Raw genomic sequence first — 23,009 nt, 5'->3', positions numbered from 1 at the left:
TGTGGGGGCTGTGCTTTGGCAAAGTGGGTGGGGTTATATCCGTCCTGATTGGCCCTGTCCAGGGGTGTTCTCGGATGGGGCCACAGTGTCTCCTGACCCCTCCTGACCTCCAGTATTTATGCTGCAGTAGTTTATGTGTCGGGGGGCTAGGGTCAGTTTGTTATATCTGGAGTACTTCTCCTGTCCTATTCGGTGTCCTGTGTGAATTTAAGTGTGCTCTCTCTAATTCTCTCTTTCTCTCTTTCTTTCTTTCTCTCGGAGGACCTGAGCCCTAGGACCATGCCCCAGGACTACCTGACATGATGACTCCTTGCTGTCCCCAGTCCACCTGGCCGTGCTGCTGCTCCAGTTTCAACTGTTCTGCCTTATTATTATACGACCATGCTGGTCATTTATGAACATTTCATCTTGGCCATGTTCTGTTATAATCTCCACCCGGCACAGCCAGAAGAGGACTGGCCACCCCACATAGCCTGGTTCCTCTCTAGGTGTCTTCCTAGGTTTTGGCCTTTCTAGGGAGTTTTTCCTAGCCACCATGCTTCTACACCTGCATTGCTTGCTGTTTGGGGTTTTAGGCTGGATTTCTGTACAGCACTTTGAGGTATCAGCTGATGTACGAAGGGAAATAGAAATAAATTTGATTTGATTTGTTGGATGACTGGTATGATGTAGCTGTTGAGAGCCTTCACTACAAGTATATTGGATGTTTCGAATATTCAATAAATAAAAATATATATACAAAAATAAATGTTTAAAAAAATTGTAGAAGAGCTAGTAAGATGGGTCATTAAACACCATTAGACATGCACCTGTCTGGGGTTGGACACGACTGGTTATTCCTGTAACTGTGTAATGGCCTGATATGTACTGTTGCTATGGTTACACCTCTTGGGTCTTTTCCAGAACATGAGAGTCCCTTTCAGAGGAGTTAGCAGGATGACATGTATGGTTATTTATGTAAAGTGTCAAGGACTGTTGCTATGGTCCTACATGCATGAACCTGTCTTAAGGAGAGTACATGTCTGTATTTTTGAACTATCAGTGTGGCTCTACGGGTTCCATGCTCTAATATGAAACCAAACTAAACTCAGTGCAATGCAATATATCGGTGACTAAATGCCAGAGGGGAGGGGTCATTAAGAGGTGTGACGTGGGGAGGAAAAATGTATAAGAAGTAGGGCTGGGCGATATGGCAAATAAATTATCACAATATCTATATATTTTTTTCTTTCGATAACAATAATTATCACAATATTATCAATCAAAGCATGTTTAAAAGCTGCATATCTGCTTTAAACTCGAGAATGCCTGAACAAACCGTGATTAGAGCGTTGGACTAGTAACCAAAAGGTTGCTGGATCAAATCCCTGAGCTGACAAGGTAAAAATCTGGCGTTCTGCCCCTGAGGAAGGCAGTTAACCCACTGTTCCCTGATAGGCTGTCATTGTAAATAAGAAGTTCTTCTTAACTGACTTGCCTAGTTAAATAAAGGTAACAATTTAAAAATATATATGTGAACTACACATAAAATTGTACTTGAAGGAAAATTGTTCCATGTTTGTGGTCAGGGAGCACGTACCTGGGGTCAATTAAATTGATAAGCCTCTTGAAACCTTCATTTTCAACTGTGCTAATTGGTAGCATGTCCTTAGCAATGCAATTCATAATAGCATTTGTAACGTCTTTGTCCTTTCGATGTTTGCTTGTAGGGCATAAACTCTGTCAGTGTTGACTGCTTCGGGCAAACGTCCCTAGATTGGCTGGTGCTTAAGGGGCGTTTATCAATACCGTGGCGCAAACTCAAACTCCCTGCATGTTCCAAAGAGTGATTTTGCTTCAGATGTTGAAAAAGGTTTGTCGTATTACCAGACTTTGTAGCCACCTGTCTACGACACAATTTGCACCGAACATTGCTCTGCTCTTTGTCGGACTTCAAAAAGCCAAACCACTTCCAAATTACTGAAACAGTTGAACCCTTTTAATCAATCATTTCTTCGTTGGATGCTGCTCCTTCTCCATGGCGATCACCGCCACTGTTTTCGCCTACATCACTCATTTTCCGTGGTTAATCGTGGCTACTCCATCACTCTAAGTGCTAAGTGGGTTTTTTTAGTGGGCGTATACCACTCCACGCGCATATAGTCACTTCTCCGCACTTCTCCGCACGTTCCTAGCTGTGTCACAGAGGTGAAACGGACTGCTGTACCTAATTATTCTATATCGACATTATCGAAAATGAATCTAGGCGTTTTTTATATCGTTATTGAGGGAAGTAATTACCTCGATAATTATTGATATTGGTTTATCGCCCTGATAAGAAGAGCCAAGACTGGAAAGTAGTTGTACTCATGGACCAGCTTGACTTTTATGAAAGTCGATTTGAACTCACAGGCTCCGGTACTTGAGAAATATAATTGACTGTATATTTCCACAACATAAACTGCCTAGCTCACAAACTAGAATCAGGGCGTCCACTCCGACAAGGTTAATTGACCCACAGTCCCACACGGTGACATGATATCATTAACGTAATGTGCAAATGAGCGATAGAAAAACCGATTGGGGAAATGTCACCATTCCGAATTTGTTGGTGCGGGTGCCTCGTGTCGCCCCCGGCAAGATGCCTCCTTGGGATGCCGCCCATGTCGCCTATACCTAAATCCGCCACTGCTTGTATGCATGTGCACTCGCACTCACACACTGTACAAAGTTGACGTCAATCTTGAACTCTTGGGGCCTCAATGAGTCCATCAGTCCAGAATCCTTTGCGGCACTGATGAGACTCCTGAAATTCAGCCACATCATCTGCTGGGCCATGGTATTGTGTGTACTCTAAAAAAATATGTCTAATGTTTTACTGGATGATCTTCTGTATTTTCCCAACAAATTTTCCGTTTAACCACTTTACAGGTCATTTACACTATTTACCCAAACACGCCTGTTCGGTATTAGGCAGTGTCACTACAGAGACATCTGCCGACTGCCCTGTTACCAACCTTTTGTTTTCAGGATAAGTTTCGCCCTGAATGTTGAACACGTCTGTGGTAAATAACTTAGGGCAGCCAAACTGAACTGGCGGACCACGGTTTGGACCTAGAGAAGGGTCAATTGGGACAGTACAACATTGTATTTTGTTATATAAATGTTAATACATAATTTTTTAGACAGTTTATTTATAAATTTTTTCAACCGTTGCGCAGCGGCCTCGAACTCAGCAATCTCTCTTGAAGCAACACCCACCTCTATACTAGTGCCCTGTCTAATCCAATCGCGTGGTTATATGCAAATGCCGCATCTTACCCAATCACAATCTAAATATCCTCTGCAGAACCTTGGGCCAAGAAGGCAGAAAGAAACAGCATGGGTTCAAACTTAAGAATCCAGTTCCTACATTTGAATATAAAAACTTATTTTATCAAACAAAACTATTCTACATTTTATCTCTGGGAGTCTCAGGATGACAAATCAGAGCCAGATTACTGAATGTAAGTACATAATTTACCTTCAGAGGTGAATGTATCAAACCAGTTGCCATGATAAAAGTTCTGTTGTTCACTCTACTCAAACAATAACATGGAATTTTCACAGTAAAAGCTATTGTAAATTGGACAGTGCAATTAAATTAACAATAATTTAAGCTTTCTGCCCATATAAGACATGTATATGTCCTGGGAAATGTTCTTGTTACTTTAAACATCATGCTAATCACATTAGCGCAAGTTAGCTCAACCGTCCCGGTGGAGGGACACCAATCCTGTAGAGGTTTTAACCAATTCAAATTCCAATATGAGAGGTCCACCAAAGTCCTTGTCAATTCCCTGACAGCCCAACAATGAGCAATGGAGTGTTCACTGAGGATAGCTTGGGTTTAGTGAAAACAAAAAAAAACATTTTCAGACACTGAGATGGTAAAAAGAATGTATGTGTGAAGTAGCTGACGCCTTGCTTGAAGGTAAACAAAAAGATGAACTCAGAGAAAAGATCAAACAGATCCCACTGTCAGCAGTTCAAGGCTTTCCAGAAATGTTCGCTTTTTAAGAATCCCCAGGGAGAACTTGCCAACTCCCCAAACTTCTGGTGCAAACGGATGGAGACAAAGATGTTGCCCAACCATCCAAAACGAATGGATAGCTTCAAGGCTCGCTTTGATGACTTCACTGTTGGAAGAGAATTGCTACTGCTCATCCAGAACCCCTTCTTGGTCACAAATGTGAGTTGTCAGAAGAAGCAAAACAGATCTTCAGATGGGTAGATGTTGCCTCACTGCAGATGGAGTTGATTGAGCTGCAAGAAAATGTGTCTTTGAAGGAGCAGGCTAGTGATTGTGACCCTGTTACTTTCTGGGGAAAGATGTTGCCTGCAGCCGATGTCCCTGTTCACATGAAACTGGCACTATACATCCGGACTATGTTTGGCTCCACATACTGCTGTGAATGAACCTAGTAGTTCAGTACCCCAGTATACGTTTTTTGACAGCTACTGGACATATAATGTTATGCTAAAATATTATTAAAAATATCTAGTTAGTAAACGTTGGTTCAATACAAAGTTGTGCCCTGACATTAAAATGTAGAACACATCTAGCTAAACTGTTTTACGATAGTTGCTGTAAAGTAATTTATTGCCATATAACCTAGCTCCGTAATATTGATTGTGTTATTGCCTGGACGGTTAGTTGCCGTATAGGTGGCTAAGTTTAGCAGTTACTAAGCTAGGCTAGCTAACTTTGGTTCACTCAGATTTTAAATTCTCAATGTTGAGCACCTCATCATAAACAATTTCACTGGCCTAACTATATAGACCTGCTGGCTATCATAAGGTTGTTGCTGCTGGTGTGCTTACTACTAACGTTACAGCAACGTTAACATTGGGTAAAGTTAGCTAGCTGGCTACAGCCAGGGTCGCATGGTAAGCGCTGTCACTTGGCACTGAATTAACGTTGGACTAGCTTTTTTAGAAAATTCAGCTTAACGTTCTGTACTGAGTTTCTCAAACATCGTAGCACTAAAATAATCTTAAGAGGTTATCATGTCTTGGGGGGTATAATATTCATGCCTCTGTCTGTACATTTTCCACTCATCATTATTCACAATTAATTCTGGTTTATCCGTAACCATGATAGCATCCACATTAATGTAGAAGTGTTAAGAAACATTATATTCTTATTTACAATAAAGTGACTCCAAAATGACACTATACGTTATACATTAATTTCTATTGGCACAAAATAATCTGAAACGCAACCAAAATTAACAGCAAAAGCAGCCAACACATTTGTAGAGTCAGAAGCTTGATGTAGTCATTGCGTGCTATGAATATGGGATCAAAGACTTTACTTTATTTGAATTTGCCCAAATACTTTTGGTCTCCTAAAATGGGGGGGGACTATGTACACAAAGTGGTGTAATTTCTAAACGGTTCACCCGATAATGATGGAAATACCCTGAGATTAAAGCTGACAGTCTTCACTTTGTAGCAATTGAAATGCAAAGTGCTAGAGTACAGAGCCAGAAGGGGGAAAAAATGCTTTACTGTCCCAATAATTAGAGGGTCCTACTCTGAGATGTTGTGATTACAGACCCTGCTTAATGACCAAATTGAGCATGATCTTCCTTTGTGACATCTTATGAAGTGATCTTTTGTCTTTAAATTCTTGTTTCAGCTGAGGGCTGATTCAACTGGCCCTTGGTAGCCCTGAGCTAATAATGTTTTCAGGTGAGGGCTGATTCAACTAGAAGTCTCCTGGGGATCAATCCAGAACTGGGTCAAAGGCCAAGATGAAGGGGGGGGAGTATCTGAACTGAACGACTTTGAAAATCCTTGGAAACGTCGCAGTAATTGAATTGCAGGCTATATTATATGTAGGTTATTGCAGTAGGCTGTTTATTGCTTATACCATGTGCTTTTAGAAGGAACACGCAGTAGTGAACAAACAGTAGAAAGGACCGCATTAAGAATTTAGATTGAAAGAATACCTAATCTCTCTCCATCTCTTTCCCCTGTCTGTTATTCTTCCAACCTCCCAGCAAACCAAGGTTGGTTCTGTTCTCGGAACGCAAAAACTGTCGTTGTGCTGATAGTTATAAAATGTTTTAATAATTGACTTAATGTTGCAAGAACGTTCCCAGAACACATAGTCTGTTCTTTAAAGGTTCCCAAAATGTATTTTATTTAACTAGGCAAGAACAAATTCTTATTTTCAATGACGGCCTAGGAACAGTGGGTTAACTGCCTTGTTCAGGTGCAGAACAACAGATTTTTACCTTGTCAGTTTAGGGATTTGAATTTACAACCTTCCAGTTTTTAATCCAATGTTCTAACCACTAGGCTACCCTGCCATCCCAGAATGCCCTAACCTGTGTTTGAATACCCATACTAACATACTGTACATACTGAATGAGTGTATATACTATATTATTAGTTCATTTTAGAAGTCTATAAACTAACAGTATCCTTTCAATTGAGTTTACGAGCTCTTCGACTGTCTCCCAGAAGTTGATGCTGTTGCTAGGCAACCTCTTGCTAGCTAGTTAGCATAACAAATAACTAGTTAGACATTTGATGTCTTCGGGTGTGTTCTTAAATTCAATCTGAAGTGCCAGAGTGCGCTCGTAAATTCGCGCACACTGGATGTTCGGGCAGAGGAGTAGGGTTGTTTTGACCGTTCTGACCTTACAACAGGCAGTCAAGCACCCAAGCTAACATTGGCTAAGCTTGCTAGCTACTTCCAGACACATGAGACAACTCTGACCATTTTACTCGCCTTAGCAGAGCTGGAGAGGCAGTTATCCAGTGCGTTGGTGACTGTGCTGCTGGCAACCATTTAATTAAGCTTTTTTTGCCAACGTTTACTGACACTGGCCATATTCACCTGGTGTTTAGCCCTCTTAAATTCATTATTATGCGCTCTGGTACACTCAGACGAGAGTGCTCTGAAATCGGAGTAGATAGCCAGAGCTACTTTACAAAAGCACCCGAATATCCACTGAGAACGCACAACAACTATACTATTTAGCTAAGAATGACGGGAATAATCAAGTCAATAAACGTTGGGTAGTTAGATAGCATATAGTTAATATACTGGCAAGTTTGATGTATAAGTAGCCAACTAACATTAGGTAGCTGGCTAACATACCGGTACACACTGCTGTACTCATATGCTATGTGGTTCATAAGGACAGCTTAACATAACATATTTGCAAAGTCATTACTTTATTACATTGCTCAACATTTGTCATAATTAGTTTGTAAAAGACAGATGTAGGTTGTTTTGAACACACCACCATAAACAATCTCTGAGAAACTGATGAAACCATCTCTCCGGTAAGTAAACTACTGTAAGTGGTACATTTGTCAACTGGTACTAGTGCACCAAGTAGGTTATTGTAGTATTCTGACAAAAAAAACGGTTGATATTGTTTTTAATGTAATTGTGAGGGAGTAGACTATTCATCGGTGCAGAGCTATAGGTGTGCCCTTACAGTTGATCAAAGGCTGGGTTATGGAATGTGGTTGGGGGATCTCCCTCTTCAGAGTGCTGTAAATGTGTGACTCAGAAGATCTCTCAGTTCTGATGATGATGATGTAATGTGAATATAAAGTCAGGGGAACTGTTGGTATTTGACATGATTCTTCAGAACAGGAATATAGAAGGATTTTTTTACTGGTTTCCTTTCTCAAATGTACAACCTTGTATTTTTTTTTATTTTTTTTATTTCACCTTTATTTAACCAGGTAGGCTAGTTGAGAACACCTTTATTTAACCAGGTAGGCTAGTTGAGAACACCTTTATTTAACCAGGTAGGCAAGTTGAGAACAAGTTCTCATTTACAACTGCGACCTGGCCAAGATAAAGCAAAGCAGTTCAACACATACAACAACACAGAGTTACACATGGAATAAAACAAACATACAGTCAATAATTCAGTAGAAAAATAAGTCTATATACAATGTGAGCAAATGAGGTGAGATAAGGGAGGTAAAGGCAACAAAAGGCCATAGTGGCGAAGTAAATACAATATAGCACGTAAAACACTGAAATGGTAGTTTTGCAGTGGAAGAATGTGCAAGGTAGGGATAGAAATAATGGGGTGCAAAGGAGCAAAATAAATAAATACAGTAGGGGGAGAGGTAGTTGTTTGTGCTAAATTATAGATGGGCTATGTACAGGTGCAGTAATCTGTGAGCTGCTCTGACAGCTGGTGCTTAAAGCTAGTGAGGGAGATAAGTGTTTCCAGTTTGAGAGATTTTTGTAGTTCGTTCCAGTCATTGGCAGCAGAGAACTGGAAGGAGAGGTGGCCAAAGGAAGAATTGGTTTTGGGGGTGACCAGAGAGATATACCTGCTGGAGCGCGTGCTACAGGTGGGTGCTGCTATGGTGACCAGTGAGCTGAGATAAGGGGGGACTTTACCTAGCAGGGTCTTGTAGATGACCTGGAGCCAGTGGGTTTGGCGACGAGTATGAAGCGAGGGCCAGCCAACGAGAGAGTACAGGTCGCAGTGGTGGGTAGTATATAGGGCTTTGGTGACAAAACGGATGGCACTGTGATAGACTGCATCCAATTTATTGAGGAGGGTATTGGAGGCTATTTCGTAAATGACATCGCTGAAGTCGAGGATCGGTAGGATGGTCAGTTTTACAAGGGTATGTTTGGCAGCATGATGAGTGAAGGATGCTTTGTTGCGAAATAGGAAGCCAATTCTAGATTTAACTTTGGATTGGAGATGTTTGATGTGAGTCTGGATGGAGAGTTTACAGTCTAACCAGACACCTAGAATATTTGGACAACTACAAATACCTAAGTCAGAACCGTCCAGAGTAGTGATGTTGGACGGGCGGGCAGGTGCAGGCAGCAATCGGTTGAAGAGCATGCATTTAGTTTTACATGTATTTAAGAGCAATTGGAGGCCAGGAGAATTGTATGGCATTGAAGCTCGTCTGGAGGGTTGTTAACACAGTGTCCAAAGAAGGGCCAGAAGTATACAGAATGGTGTCGTCGGGGTAGAGGTGGATCAGAGACTCATCAGCAGCAAGAGCGACATCATTGATGTATACAGAGAAGAGAGTCGGTCCAAGAATTGAACCCTGTGGCACCCCCATAGAGACTGCCAGAGGCCCGGACAACAGGCCCTCTGATTTGACACACTGAACTCTATCAGAGAAGTAGTTGGTGAACCAAGCGAGGCAATCATTTGCGAAACCAAGGCTATCGAGTCTGCCGATGAGGATGTGGTGATTGACAGAGTCGAAAGCCTTGCTCAGGTCAATGAATACGGCAGCACAGTATTGTTTCTTATCGATGGCGGTTAAGATATCGTTTAGGACCTTGAGCATGGCTGAGGTGCACCCATGACCAGCTCTGAAACCAGATTGCATAGCGGAGAAGATATGGTGGGATTCAAAATGATCGGTAATCTGTTTGTTAACTTGGTTTTCGAAGACCTTAGAAAGGCAGGGTAGGATAGATATAGGTCTGTAGCAGTTTGGGTCAAGAGTGTCCCCCCCTTTGAAGAGGGGGATGACCGCAGTTGCTTTCCAATCTTTGGGAATCTCAGACGACACGAAAGAGAGGTTGAACAGAGGTTGCCACCCCCAGTAATAGGGTTGGCAACAATTTCAGCAGATAATTTTAGAAAGAAAGGGTCCAGATTGTCTAGCCCGGCTGATTTGTAGGGGTCCAGATTTGGCAGCTCTTTCAAAACATCAGCTGACTGGATTTGGGAGAAGGAGAAATGGGGAGGGCTTCGGCGAGTTGCTGTGGAGGGTGCAGTGCTGTTGACCGGGGTAGGGGTAGCCAGGTGGAAAGCATGGCCAGCCGTAGAAAAATGCTTATTGAAATTGTCAATTATAGTGGATTTATCTGTGGTGACAGTGTTTCCTATCTTCAGTGCAGTGGGCAGCTGGGAGGAGGTGTTCTTATTCTCCATGGACTTTAGTGGCCCAGAACTATTTTGAGTTTGTGTTTTTTTTGGGGGGGGGATTGAGTTTGTGTATACACAAGTATGCACGTGCACTCACACACACGCATGCAGTACAAAGTTGATGTCAATCTGGAACTCTTTGGGGGTCTCAGTGAATCCATCATCCCAGAATCGTTTGGGGCACTGGAGCTCCTGAGTTTGAGCCACATCACCCACTGGGCCACAAGATTGTGTGTTTTCTATAGAGGCCCAACTCTATGCAAAGGAGATGTGACGCTGCACGGGGCAGATAGTGGTCACACCAATATTCAAACACAACTCTAGACTGCCTCAGGCTTTTCCTGTTTTTCATTTACCCAACCTGGAAGACCAGGTGTGTTGAATTTATCTCTGAACTGATCAATTAGCTCAGTTGGTCAGGTGTGGTGCCTAGTTGAAACAAAATCCTTCAGTACCTTCGACACTCCAGGAACAGGGTTGCTTACCACTGGCCTTGGCCCTCACATTGAGCAAAGAGACAGCTATGTCAATGTAACGGATGTGAAACGGCTAGCTTAGTTAGCGGTGGTGCGCGCTAAATTGCGCTTCAATCGGTGACGTCACTTGCTCTGACCTCCCTACAATGCCTGGGCATGCTCCTGATGAGGTGGCGGATGGTCTCCTGAGGGATCTCCTCCCAGACCTGGACTAAAGCATCCACCAACTCCTGGACAGTCTGTGGTGCAACGTGGCATTGGTGGATGGAGCGAGACATGATGTCCCAGATGTGCTCAATTGGATTCAGGTCTGGGGAACTGGCGGGCCAGTCCATAGCATCAATGCCTTCCTCTTGCAGGAACTGCTGACACACTCCAGCCACATGAGGTCTAGCATTGTCTTGCATTAGGAGGAACCCAGGGCCAACCGCACCAGCATATGGTCTCACAAGGGGTCTGAGGATCTCATCTCGGTACCTAATGGCAGTCAGGCTACCTCTGGCGAGCACATGGCGGCCCCCCAAAGAAATGCCACCCCACACCATGACTGACCCACCGCCAAACCAGTCATGCTGGAGGATGTTGCAGGCAGCAGAACGTTCTCCACGGCATCTCCAGACTGTCACGTCTGTCACATGTGCTCAGTGTGCACCTGCTTTCATCTGTGAAGAGTTGATGTGTGCAGAGGGTCCCTGGTTCGCGCCCGGGTATGGTTGAGGGGACGGTCTAAAGTTATACTGTTACACAAGTAATGGTACTCGGACACAGCCAGTGTATTAGTGTGCTTTGGTGAGTGAGTCATGGCAGAGAGGGTTTGAATACTACAAATCATGCATGGTCCTGCAAGCAGAGGTATCTCTTAGATTTTTTGGTTCTATTCTGTACACTGTCAGTCCTTACCCATGAGCCCCAGTCTCACAATGTTCCATGGAAGACAAACGGTGTGTGGGGGGGGGGGGGGGGGGTAAAAACATTTCAGATTCATTGTTTGGTATTCAAATAACATGATTTGATAGATATGATCTTGAATACTGCAATTTTAATAGTGTAAGTAGTCTGTATTAGTCTGAATGGTAAAAGATTTGTTCAGTAGTAGGCTTATTATATTCTACCAGCAGATGGCAGCTTGAGGAACATCGACAAGAGGGAGGGAGGGAAATAAGAGAGAGGGAGTGAAATAAGAGAGGGAGGGAGTGACATAAGAGAGAGAGGGAGTGACATAAGAGAGGGAGGGAGTGACATAAGAGAGGGAGGGAGTGACATAAGAGAGGGAGGGAGTGACATAAGAGAGGGAGGGAGGGAAATAAGAGAGGGAGGGAGGGAAATAAGAGAGGGAGCGAGGGAAATAAGAGAGGGAGGGGGGGAGGAAGAGGGAGGGAAGAAAGAAGAGAGAGAGGGAATGAAAGCGAGTGACATGAGGAGAAAATGGGCAGATTATTTATGTCCCGTGTCATCATCACCGAAGACTGTCCGTGCTATCCCATGTTCAGAGAGTAAGTCTGTCTTTCTTTCTCCTCTCCTTCTCTCACTCTTCCCAGCGCTCTCTGTCTCTCCCCTCTGTGCCTCTCTCTGGGCTGACTGTTTCTCCCCCTTGCGTCTGCTAGACGGGTGAGGAGTTCCACTGTGTCTGCCAACAGATGGGGAAGGCTAAGTTGCAGCGTCTGGAGCGGAGCTGAATCATAACGTCTGAGAAGCACATGCCTCCCTGACTGCTGCCTGCGCTCTACCCTGTAAGTAGCCATACTTTTAATAATCAAGCCACATCGTCTCATTTATCCTATGTATGTATGTATGTGTGTGTGTGTGTGTGTGTGTGTGTGTGTGTGTGTGTGTGTGTGTGTGTGTGTGTGTGTGTGTGTGTGTGTGTGTGTGTGTGTGTGTGTGTGTGTGTGTGTACGTGACAGACAGACTCAGACAGAAAATGGGATTTCGAGGAAGAAGGAGAGGGAGGATTTGGAGAGGCAGAGAAAAAGAGTGACTATTTTGGAGAGGGAGAAAGGGATAATTTGGAGAGGCAGAGAGGGAGAAAGGGATGATTTGGAGAGGCAGAGAGGGAGAAAGGGATGATTTGGAGAGGGAGAGAGGGATGATTTGGAGACGCAGAGAGGGATGATTTGGAGACGCAGAAAGGGATGATTTGGAGAGGGAGAGAGGGATGATTTGGAGAGGCAGAGAAAGAGAAAGAGAGGGATGATTTGGAGAGGCAGAGAAAGAGAAAGAGAGGGAGGATTCGGTTGGGTGCTTGCGGCCGCATGCGGAACATGATGTCAGAGGAATGCCCTGCGCCGCTCCTCATAGCTGACTGGAACAGCAGCCACCTTCCTCTCTCTCTCCCTCCCCGTCTTCCTTTCCTTCAGCATCCGGCCCAGCAGCTGGAGCTTGAAGCTAATGAAGGGAGTGGAAGGGAGCAAGGGAGAGAGACAGAGGGAGAGGCAAAGTTTGGTGTGACATAAAGAGAGGGGGATACGTTGGATTGGGACAGTAAAGGAGTGGGAAGGAATGGAACAGAACAGTAGTCTATAAAGCTGCACTGAGCTCTATAGTAATGCAGACCTGTTAGTCATGGCTGTGGTCTGTATAGGAATGGAACAGAACAGTAGTCTGTAGAGCTTGGGCTCTGGTAATGTAGACTGGGCTGTGGTCTGTGTACTTAGTAGGGATCCGGTGATTGAAGGATACAAACGCTACATGGAGCAGTCAGACACCTTAACACAGAGTGGGAGTAAGTTGACACAGTGTTGTATGGAGTCATGGCTGCTGAGCTTCTAGTTTAGGTTTAAGGTCTATGGTATATTCCGTTTAAAGACTGAGAATGTCTTGATGTTTTGTGATGGATAAGAGATGTTTGATGCTAGGCTGAGGAGTGGGGATCGACATAGCCGAATCCTCTGTTAGTCTGGCTTTTCAACCAAACATATCCTCTTACATCGCTTCAGTTGCCACTACAGTGCCAGACTGTCAGACTATCATCAGCGCTATATGCTGATTATATAAGAGATAAATAAATAGGATTCTTTGTGACCAGAGCCATCCTTCTATTTTTTTTCAGACTTGTTTCAGACAACTAAGTACATTTTGTCCAACTGTGATGCCAATCACAACATCGGAATGTCCTCTCCTTTAAAAACAAAAAGAGGGAAAAAGTTATTCTGGAAGTCCTTTATTCTCCTTTCCTCTGCTCCTCGATGGGGAAAGAAAGAGGCAGTGTTTTATTTTTCCTGACAGTTTTAATGTGGCTGGCCTCTGCCTTTACCGCAGCACGGTACAGGCATTTTTATAGACAGTCGTATGCCATCCGCAGTAGCCCAAGCCCTGAAGGACCTCTCCCCAATAAAGTTGGAGAGCAAAACATTTTTGGGCTAAATTACGGGCGCCTGGAAATAAAGAGCTGAATTCAGCTGGCTGTCTCTCACGGACCTCCAACCAATAAACTGGAATTTTAAATAAGAAGCAGCTAGGTTACTGTAGGACAGAACAGAGATTTATCATGTGCTATTCTGAGCGAGTGAGTATGATTGAGTTCTTCTGTGACAGAGGCAGAAGGTTATCTGACACATTTTTCCCACAGGTAGGATTTGTCTTGGTTTCAATTTTGCTTTGTTTTTGATTTGTCTTGGTGTCTATATTAGGTTTAAATCTATCTCAAAGTACACTTTGTTTTTAGAAATCTGCATAACTTTCACCTCCCATCCTACAGATTTGTTTACAGGCTTCAGGATATCCACTCGGTGAAGATGTAGTCCATTTGGTTTCCGTGGAGATGTCTCTAAACAGGGCCTCCTCTTGTCGCTTCCCTCCTGTCCTGTTGCCGTGGCTACTGTGGACTCTGTGGGTTCTACTCGTCCCCACAACCGTCGCCTCGACCACGGGCCCCGGCAACAGCACCCTGCTCTTCAACAGTGCAGCCCACGGCAACAGCCTGCGGAAATGCAGCTGCTCCACCCACATCCAGGACTGTGACGAGGCGTTGGCAAACCTGCTGTGCAGCTGCCGCACCATGTCGCACTCAGAGCTGACCCCTGGGGGCCTGAGGGAGCAGGGTAGCTTGACCATGTGGCTCAGAGAGCCTTGGGTCCTCACAGAGCTACTGAATGGGAGTGTGGTGCCAGACCTGCGCCTGTCCTACTGTGGACCCGGGTCCCTGGCCATCCCCACCCAGTACCTGGCCCTGTTCGGTCTCCGTAAGCTGAGGGTCCACAGCGCTGCCCAGGGTGCCCCACACCCGGAGCAGGTCCTCACAATCGCCTCTGGGACTGAGGATATAGACGGGATGGGGTCCCTAGCCTCCACTGACCCCTCGTCTATCCTCCATGTCTCCTTCCTGGATGTAGCATTGCTTAATGGCTTATCGTCCCTAAAGGCCTACAGCGTGAGCGCCCCTCCCATGCCCACCCTCTCCCAGTACTTCCCCCATCTGCCCCTGTACCCCTCCACCGCCTTGGACCAGCCCCTGTACCCCTCCACCCCTCTGGACCAGCCCCCAGACCCCCAACAGGACTGCCTCTTCACCTTCATCTACTAGACCTGTAGGCTCTGAGCAGAGAGCAGGGCTGGGTCAGTCCCTCAGCTAAATAGATCTATGGAAACTAGACTGGGCTGGATGGATAACACTGAAGTGGTAAGTGCAAGAGCTCCATTCACCCTGATGTTACTGAATGTTACTGCAGCTATGCTGCTTTTCAATTTGTTTCTATATAGTGCGTTTCTACGCTGCAGAAAACACTATTCCAATATCCACAAGAAGACTCTGGACAAGACAAGACAACCATCTCTGAGAAGAAGAAGGAGACATCTTGCAGTATCAATGCAAGAGCAAGGCAGAGAAGAAGAGATGGAAAGAGACTGAGAACGAGACAGAGAACGAGACAAGGACGGCATCCGTCTGCTGCTCTAAAGACTAACAGAAAGCTTGTAGGCCTGCTGTTATGAATGCTATCAGACAGTTAGCTTGTAGGCCTGCTGTTATGAATGCTATCTGACAGTTAGCTTGTAGGCCTGCTGTTATGAATGCTATCAGACAGTTAGCTTGTAGGCCTGCTGTTATGAATGCTATCTGACAGTTAGCTTGTAGGCCTGCTGTTATGAATGCTATCCGACAGTTAGCTTGTAGGCCTGCTGTTATGAATGCTATCAGATAGTTAACTTGTAGGCCTGCTGTTATGAATGCTATCAGACAGTTAGCTTGTAGGCCTGCTGTTATGAATGCTATCAGACAGTTAGCTTGTAGGCCTGCTGTTATGAATGCTATCAGACAGTTAGCTTGTAGGCCTGCTGTTATGAATGCTACAGTATCAGATAGTTAACTTGTAGGCCTGCTGTTATGAATGCTATCAGATAGTTAGCTTGTAGGCCTGCTGTTATGAATGCTATCAGATAGTTAGCTTGTAGGCCTGCTGTTATGAATGCTATCTGACAGTTAGCTTGTAAGCATTCATAACAGCAGGCCATCAGGCAGTTAGCTTGTAGGCCTTCTGTTATGAATGCTATCTGACAGTTACCTTATAGGCCTGCTGTTATGAATGCTATCTGACAGTTAGCTTTGCCAGCTGCTCTTTTCTTCAGTTATTCGGTGCAGATGGCCTATTAAGGCATGTTGTTTTGAAGCAGGTTACCATGGCTCCCCTATAAATGGGTCTTCCTGGTTGGAACCCTAATGGATCGTCAGGTCATGTGACTGTTCTTAGTTGAACTGTACGGTTGTGGACCCACCTTAAGCTGGACTTGGTTGGGTTTTGTCATTCAAGATGAAGCTGACGTAGAAGCCTTTTGGACTGGTGTGCTCTGGTGACTGGGTCCGTCCGGCCCATGTTGGATTGATTACATCACTGCGTTTCTGGTGTTCTAGAATACAGGGTTGTCCTGGAACGGCCTTGGTCTCACCCCTATGGTCCACAATATGTCATTCTGCTCATGTTCTAGAATGTACGCTTTTAGTTTTTAAGTAGTACCCCTGCCAGGGATTAGACCATGTTAGTAAAAGTTAATAAATCTTACCCTTGGTTTAAAAAAAAAATATTAATAAGAGGGAGAAGAAGAAACATCACAAGAGGTGTTAGGAAATATTTTCTGATCTCCAACTCAAATAACAAATAGCACATGTTTTATTTTTCAGCTGACATCCGGAAAGAGACATAGTCATATCATTCATCTAAAACCACCCTCACAAACCGACTGCAGCCAACACTTCTGTTCTGCGTGTGCGTGTGCCTAGGCGTGCGATTGTACATGCATATTCTTATATTCGTCTTGTAGATAATTGTTGAAGATGGGTGACGTGACGCTTCAGTTCCTCTGCCTGCCCTGTGGTGAGCAATGGTGGGTATTTTCTAGATTAGGTCACTCCAGAACACACTCACTAATGACTGTTGGGAAATGAAGTTTTCTAGATTAGGTCACTCCAGAACACACTCACTAATGACTGTTGGGAAATGAAGTTTTCTAGATTAGGTCACTCCAGAACACACTCACTAATGACTGTTGGGAAATGAAGTTTTCTAGATTAGATTAGGTCACTCCAGAACACACTCACTAATGACTGTTGGGAAATGAAGTTTTCTAGATTAGGTCACTCCAGAACACACTCACTAATGACAGTTGGGAAATGAAGTTTTCTGGATTATTCTACATTGACATGACACTACAACATTCAGACGCATCAGATCCCAACCAGATCCATGTATTTAAGAGAGCTGGCAATGTTGAATATGGTCTCTAATTCTACACATTCGGTTACATAGCATTAGTGAAATATTCCAGTGGAATATTAAAACATTTCCTATGTCATGTTAATGAGGACGGAACACAACTCGGATACAATCTCTCAAGCACAGGCTCTCTCTGTAGAGACAGAAATCTGACGCTAGTGTTCCCCATTTGGAGAATTTAGGTCACACCTCTGGGGAACCATTTACTGTGGATTAAACATTTAGGCTAGGTCATAACAAAATGTGTCGCTCCTCACGCTCACTGTCTGCACCCTAAAGTATATCTCAGTCACTCACAATCCGGGCAGAACGATCCATGAGCCTCCGTAGCAGGAGATGGGTGCTTGTGTTTCATGTCATGTTTGTTAACTAGTGTTGCTACTTTGATTTTAAAGCACCTTTTGATTCAAGCACTTTTTTTTCTTCACTGTATCATATCAGGACATTTTTTGAAGGTAGCTACAGTTGAAGTTTGAAGTTTACATACACCTTAGCCAAATACATTTAAACTGAGTTTATCACAATTCCTGACATTTAATCATAATAAAAATTCCCTGTTTTAGGTCAGTTAGGATTACCACTTTATTTTAAGAATGTGAAATGGCAAAATAACAGTAGAGAGAATGATTTATTTCAGCTTTTATTTCTTTCATCAAATTCCCAGTGGGTCAGAAGTTTACATACACTCAATTAGTATTTGGTAGTATTGCCTTTAAATCTTTTAACTTCGGTCAAACGTTTCAGGTTGCCTTCCACAAGCTCCCCACAATAAGTTGGGTGACTTTTGTCCCATTCCCCCTAACAGAGCTGGTGTAACTGAGTCAGGTTTGTAGGCCTCCTTGCTCGCACATGATTTTTCAGTTCTGCCCACAAATGTTCTACAGGATTGAGGTCAGGCCTTTGTGATGGCCACTTCAATACCGTGACTTTGTTGTCCTTAAGCCAGTTTGCCACAACTTTGGAAGTATGCTTGAGGTCATTGTCCATTTGGAAGACCTATTTGCGACCAAGCTTTAACTTCCTGACTGAAGTCTTGAGATGTTGCTTCATTATATTCACATAATTTTCCTATCTCATGATGCCATCTATTTTGTGAAGTGCACCAGTCCCTCATGCAGCAAAGCAAACCCACAACATGATGCTGCCACAACCGTGCTTCATTTTTGGGATGGTGTTCTTTGGCTTGCAAGCCTCCCCCTTTTTCCTCCAAACATAACAATGGTCATTATGGCCAAAAAGTTATATTTTTGTTTCATCAGACCAGAGGACATTTCTCCAAAACGTATGATATTTGTCCCCATGTGCAGTTGCAAACTGTAGTCTGGCTTTTTTTATGGCAGTTTTGGAGCTTTGGCTTCTTCCTTGCAGAGCGGCCTTTCAGGTTATGTCGATATAGGACTCGTTTTACTGTGGTTATAGAGGCCTTTGTACCTGTTTCCTCCAGCATCTCCACAAGATCCTTTGTTGTTGTTCTGGGATTGATTTGCACTTTTCGCACCAAAGTATATTAATCTCTAGGAGACAGAAGGCGTCTCCTTCCTGAGCAGTATGACAGCTGCGTGGTCCCATGGTGTTTATACTTGCGTACTATTGTTTGTACAGATGAACTTGTTACATTCAGCCGTTTGGAAATTGCTCCCAAGGATGAACCAGACTTGTGGAGGTCTACAATTCTTTTTCTGAGGTCTTGGCTTATATCTTTTGATTTTCCCATGATGTCAAGCAAAGAGGCACTGAGTTTGAAGGTAGGCCTTGAAATACATCCACAGGTACACCTCCAATTGACTCAAATCATGTCAATTAGTCTACCAGAAGCTTCTAAAGCCATGACATCATATTCTGGAATTTTCCAAGCTGTTTAAAGACAGTCAACATAGAGTATGTAAACTTCTGACACACTGGAATTGTGATACAGTGAATTATAAGTGAATTAATCTGTCTGTAAACAATTTTTGGAAAAATGACCTGTGTCATACACAAAGTAGATGTCCTAACCGACTTGCCAAAACTATAGTTTGTTAACAAGAAATGTGTGGGGTGGTTGAAAAAAATGAGTTTTAATGACTCCAACGTAAGTGTATGTAAACTTTCCACTTCAACTGTATGCTTTGCAGAAACATGTATAAATCACATATAGAAAAGCTCTCTGGTGTTGGGACTGGCTGTATAAATTGCTCTGGGTACAAGCCTTCAATGACATATTTAATACGTCATCTATAAATCACGTATCACAGTTTGGTGGCTTTTATTTGTGTATAATTTGGTTCAAGGCAGATTATTGACTGTTTTATAAGGTAGAAATCATTTGTTTATATAGGTGAGTGTGGGCTATGTCTACACTCCATTAATGTTGAATATGAGTATTATGTTATTAAAAACCAATAAAAGTGACAATGTCTAAAACGCAATTATTTCTGTGTCGATGTGCGCACACATTTACAGGTGTCAGTGTATGGCCCATAGAGGGCACCTTGGAGCTACACAAACGGCAAAGTACAAAAACATTCAATGTTTTGAGGGGCACCAACTCAAATCCATTCCCTTTTCCAGGTGTATAGTTTATGGAACAGCAAAGCAGCAAAGATTTTGATTCATAAACTGGACATAATCTGGTATATAGCTTAAAGGATACGTATTGGTGCATTTAAATCAACATCTGTATGTGTCTTACTAGTGGAGGCAGGTGAGATGCCTTTGGATATATGGTGTAATAAAGTGTCATTAGCTTATTGGGTTGAAAGGCTGTGAGGTTGAGCCTCCCACTGCTACTGTTGTAGATGACTGATGGGAATAAACTAGTAGACAAGGCAGTGGTTTTGGTTGGACAGTTGGAAAGCTTGCTGATGACAGTGGTTTAAGGGAGTTGGAGGTTGACCTTTTCTGTGTTGATAGAGGATGTTCCTCCATGGTTACTCCCAGATCCTGTTGTTGATCTAACCTTGGTAGAGAAAAAGGAAAGATTGGTCAGAAGTCAGTGATAAAGGGAAACTGGTTGACATTTACATTGGTAGAAGTTATGCTTTTTTACCACTTTTCACAGATGGATCCAAGAACCCAGATAGTGGAGCCCAGGAGCGTTTACCTTCCTGGATTTGATGTGCAGATATGTAGAAGAGTGACAGATGAACTGTCAGAACACTCAGTTGAACTGTTGGTGATAATAGTTGCCCTCCAGTGGGTGGAGGACGTACAACCTGTTAGAATTATAGGATGCTCAGATTCTCTTTCTGGATTGGATAGTTTATCATCTGGTAAATCTGATAGAAGGGATTTACTATTGGAGGTATTCATGTTATTATGGAGAGCTGAGACACTGGGTGTGATAGTGAGATTCTGCTGGGTCCCAGCACATTCAGGTGTGAAAGGGAATGAAATTGTAGACCAGTTAGCTAAAAGAGCTTTGAAACGAGACATAATTGATATTAATGTTCCACTGGGTAGAGGTGAGACCAAATTTAAGAGACATTTTGAGAGATGCAGAAGAGATGGGACTCTGAGCCCAATGGCCGGCATTTTATATGCCCTCCAAAGAAATGTCGGTGGACCAAGATTCAAAAGTCAGATCAGGAAGGAAGAGGTGGTGTTTGCTCGACAGCGGTTAGGACATTGTACATTGAACTCGTCATTACAACTGGTTAGCAAGCATGTGAATGGTTTGTGTCTGAAGTGTATGGTCGCGAAACTGTGGAGCATGTGTTGTTATATTGTTGTAAGTATGTTGAAGAGAGGGAAAGATTGAAGTGTGGGGTCATTGAGGTTGGGGGTTGGGGGGGTTGGAAGGCATTCGTGGGAAGGGGAGGGTCTATTAGAAGTTAGTAGGTTTATTTTGTATTTTCTCAGAAGTACTGAGTTAGGTAGGAGGATTCAGAAATGTTGCAAACTGTGATTGACCACACACTCCAGCCCAGTACGTGGCGGCATGCACCTTTAACGTTGGTTTGCAGACTGCCATTATATCGTAGAAGAAGAAGTCCATTCGTTGAGGACTATGGTTCCGGCTAAAGAAAAAGATGGCGGAAGTGGATCCTGAGTTCGAATCAAGCAGCGCGTCGAGCCAAGTTGATGAAGACGAATGTTCTGAATGGACAACGGTAGTAGTGAAAACTGGAACAAAAAGGAAATGGTCTAAAATTGGAGTGGAGGATATGTGTATGAATGATAATGAATCGCTTCTTGTTGGGATGCTTATGTGGGAAACCCGTTTGAGGTGTCGAAAATTGTGAAAACGCTGGGAAAAAGTGGAGTACATATGTATTAATTGTTTTTCTGAAGAACAGAGGAAGATTGCAGTGAGCCTGAAAAGAATCCGAACAACAGAAGTGTTGGGTTTTGAACTTCGCTGTAGAGCACCTGTCAAAGGAGTCATCTCAAGGGTGACGACAGATGTTCAGTTTGAATACCATTTACCTGAAAACTCCTGCTGTGGTTGGTTCCCGGTGTCTGATCCGCTGGTGTCTGATCCGCTGGTGTCTGATCCGCTGGTGTCTGATCCGCTGCCACTGGGTGAATGAAGAAAAAGAAAGTCTGAGGGACCTGTCGTTTTTTGATAAAGAGCTTGTCGGCAACGCTCATAGTGTACATGGGGCATTAGGCGGCCGAATATGGCGGCCGATCAACGACCTAAACTGACCAAGATGCACCTCCAACAACAACAACACACAAAACCTCACATAATTCTGCCCACAAACAATGACAATTTCTCTCAACCAGTGGCATATGGGCTTTTTAGGTGTGTGCTTATGCCGCATTTAATAAGCAGTACCCACTGCAACATATTTTGCTTGTCCATTCCCTGCGCACCTCTCCAGGGTGAAGGGACGCATCTCTTAAGCGCTCCACCAATGTTTTTCATTAATCTAACGTAAATCATGTAGCAGAAATAGGATATGGTAGAAAGAGTGTGGCCTTTTCTATTGCCTACAGACTGGAAATAAAAATATGTATAATGATGCAGACACTTTTTACATCATGTAGGTTTCTCCAGATCAAATACCGGAACCTAAATGGCACTCATATCCTAAAAACAGGACAAGAATGGAGAAATCACAACTGTTGTCCAGGAGTTTCACTCCCATTGTCATGATCAGTGGTTTCAAGATTATATCGGTCAATGTTTGACAAGCTGATCATAGCGAAACAAGACAAATACTTCTACATTTCCCACTATGTGTAAACACACTGCAAATAGGCTCGAGAACTCCTGATGAAGTTGAGTAGCTGATTTCAGAGCTTAAATAGACAAATGAATTAGTCACAGGAATCAGGACTAATAAAGCCAATGCAACTTCCTGTTTTATAGATGGTGGGCCTACCACATGGATGGGCATTCATAAAATTACATTGCCGGATGACATTGTAGGCCACACCCCAGTAAGCACAAGCCGACATCTAAGTTTACCACATCGATGGGCATTCATAAAGAATGTAATTTTAGGCAACACTGTAAGTTATACCTCAGTTAGCACAGGAGGATGTCTTTTTTTGGTGCAGTTCCGAACAGGCCTTGATTTCAACGTCCACAGACATAGATTTTTGATCCGGACCAAATTTGAACCAATCATATGTTAGGTTCAGTTTTTGTCCAGTCTAGACCATTCTTGATTTGGCCCAAACATAGACGTATATAAATTACTTATTTTCAACTTTCATTCAGAACCGAAAATGAACCTGATTTCAACATCCATAAAATATGTTTGTTTTTTGGGGGGAAAAGATGCCTTTTCAAAATCCTGGAAAATGTTATTTAAACATATGGAAAATACCTTTTCACCTTCCATTCAGAACCTAAATTGAACCTAACTTCGTCTTGTAAATACGTATTTTAGATGTCCTTTTAACGTCATTATGCTTACTGGGACTATTCTAGTTTTGTGCTGGGGCGAATTTTTTTGGTCTCGCCTATTCCGGCA

The 23,009-nt window shown here is 43.4% G+C and overlaps 1 protein-coding gene across 4 annotated transcripts; it reads left to right on the top strand.

The window, feature by feature from the left end:
* Positions 1-11,763: 11,763 nt before the first annotated feature.
* On the top strand, positions 11,764-16,375 carry LOC109871076 (uncharacterized protein C21orf62). 4 transcript variants are annotated; one of them, XR_004204809.1, is made up of 4 exons: positions 11,764-11,889; positions 12,001-12,126; positions 14,094-15,014; positions 15,113-16,375. XR_004204809.1 is itself a non-coding variant. In XM_020461909.2 (3 exons), the coding sequence occupies exon 3, from the start codon at positions 14,157-14,159 to the stop codon at positions 14,916-14,918; it is 762 nt and encodes a 253-aa protein (XP_020317498.1). In that variant the 5' UTR covers positions 11,764-11,889; positions 12,001-12,126; positions 14,094-14,156; the 3' UTR covers positions 14,919-16,375. The 4 variants fall into 4 exon arrangements, 2 of the variants coding, with proteins under 2 accessions (XP_020317498.1, XP_031657238.1); XR_004204808.1 differs by having other exon boundaries at positions 15,095-16,375; XM_020461909.2 differs by having other exon boundaries at positions 14,094-16,375.
* The last annotated feature ends 6,634 nt before the right edge of the window (positions 16,376-23,009 follow it).

The sequence above is a fragment of the Oncorhynchus kisutch genome, linkage group LG2, assembly GCF_002021735.2.
Source record: "Oncorhynchus kisutch isolate 150728-3 linkage group LG2, Okis_V2, whole genome shotgun sequence".
Lineage (NCBI taxonomy): Eukaryota > Metazoa > Chordata > Actinopteri > Salmoniformes > Salmonidae > Oncorhynchus > Oncorhynchus kisutch.
The sequence above is the reverse complement of the archived record's forward strand: the minus strand, read 5'-3'. Positions and strand labels throughout refer to the sequence as shown.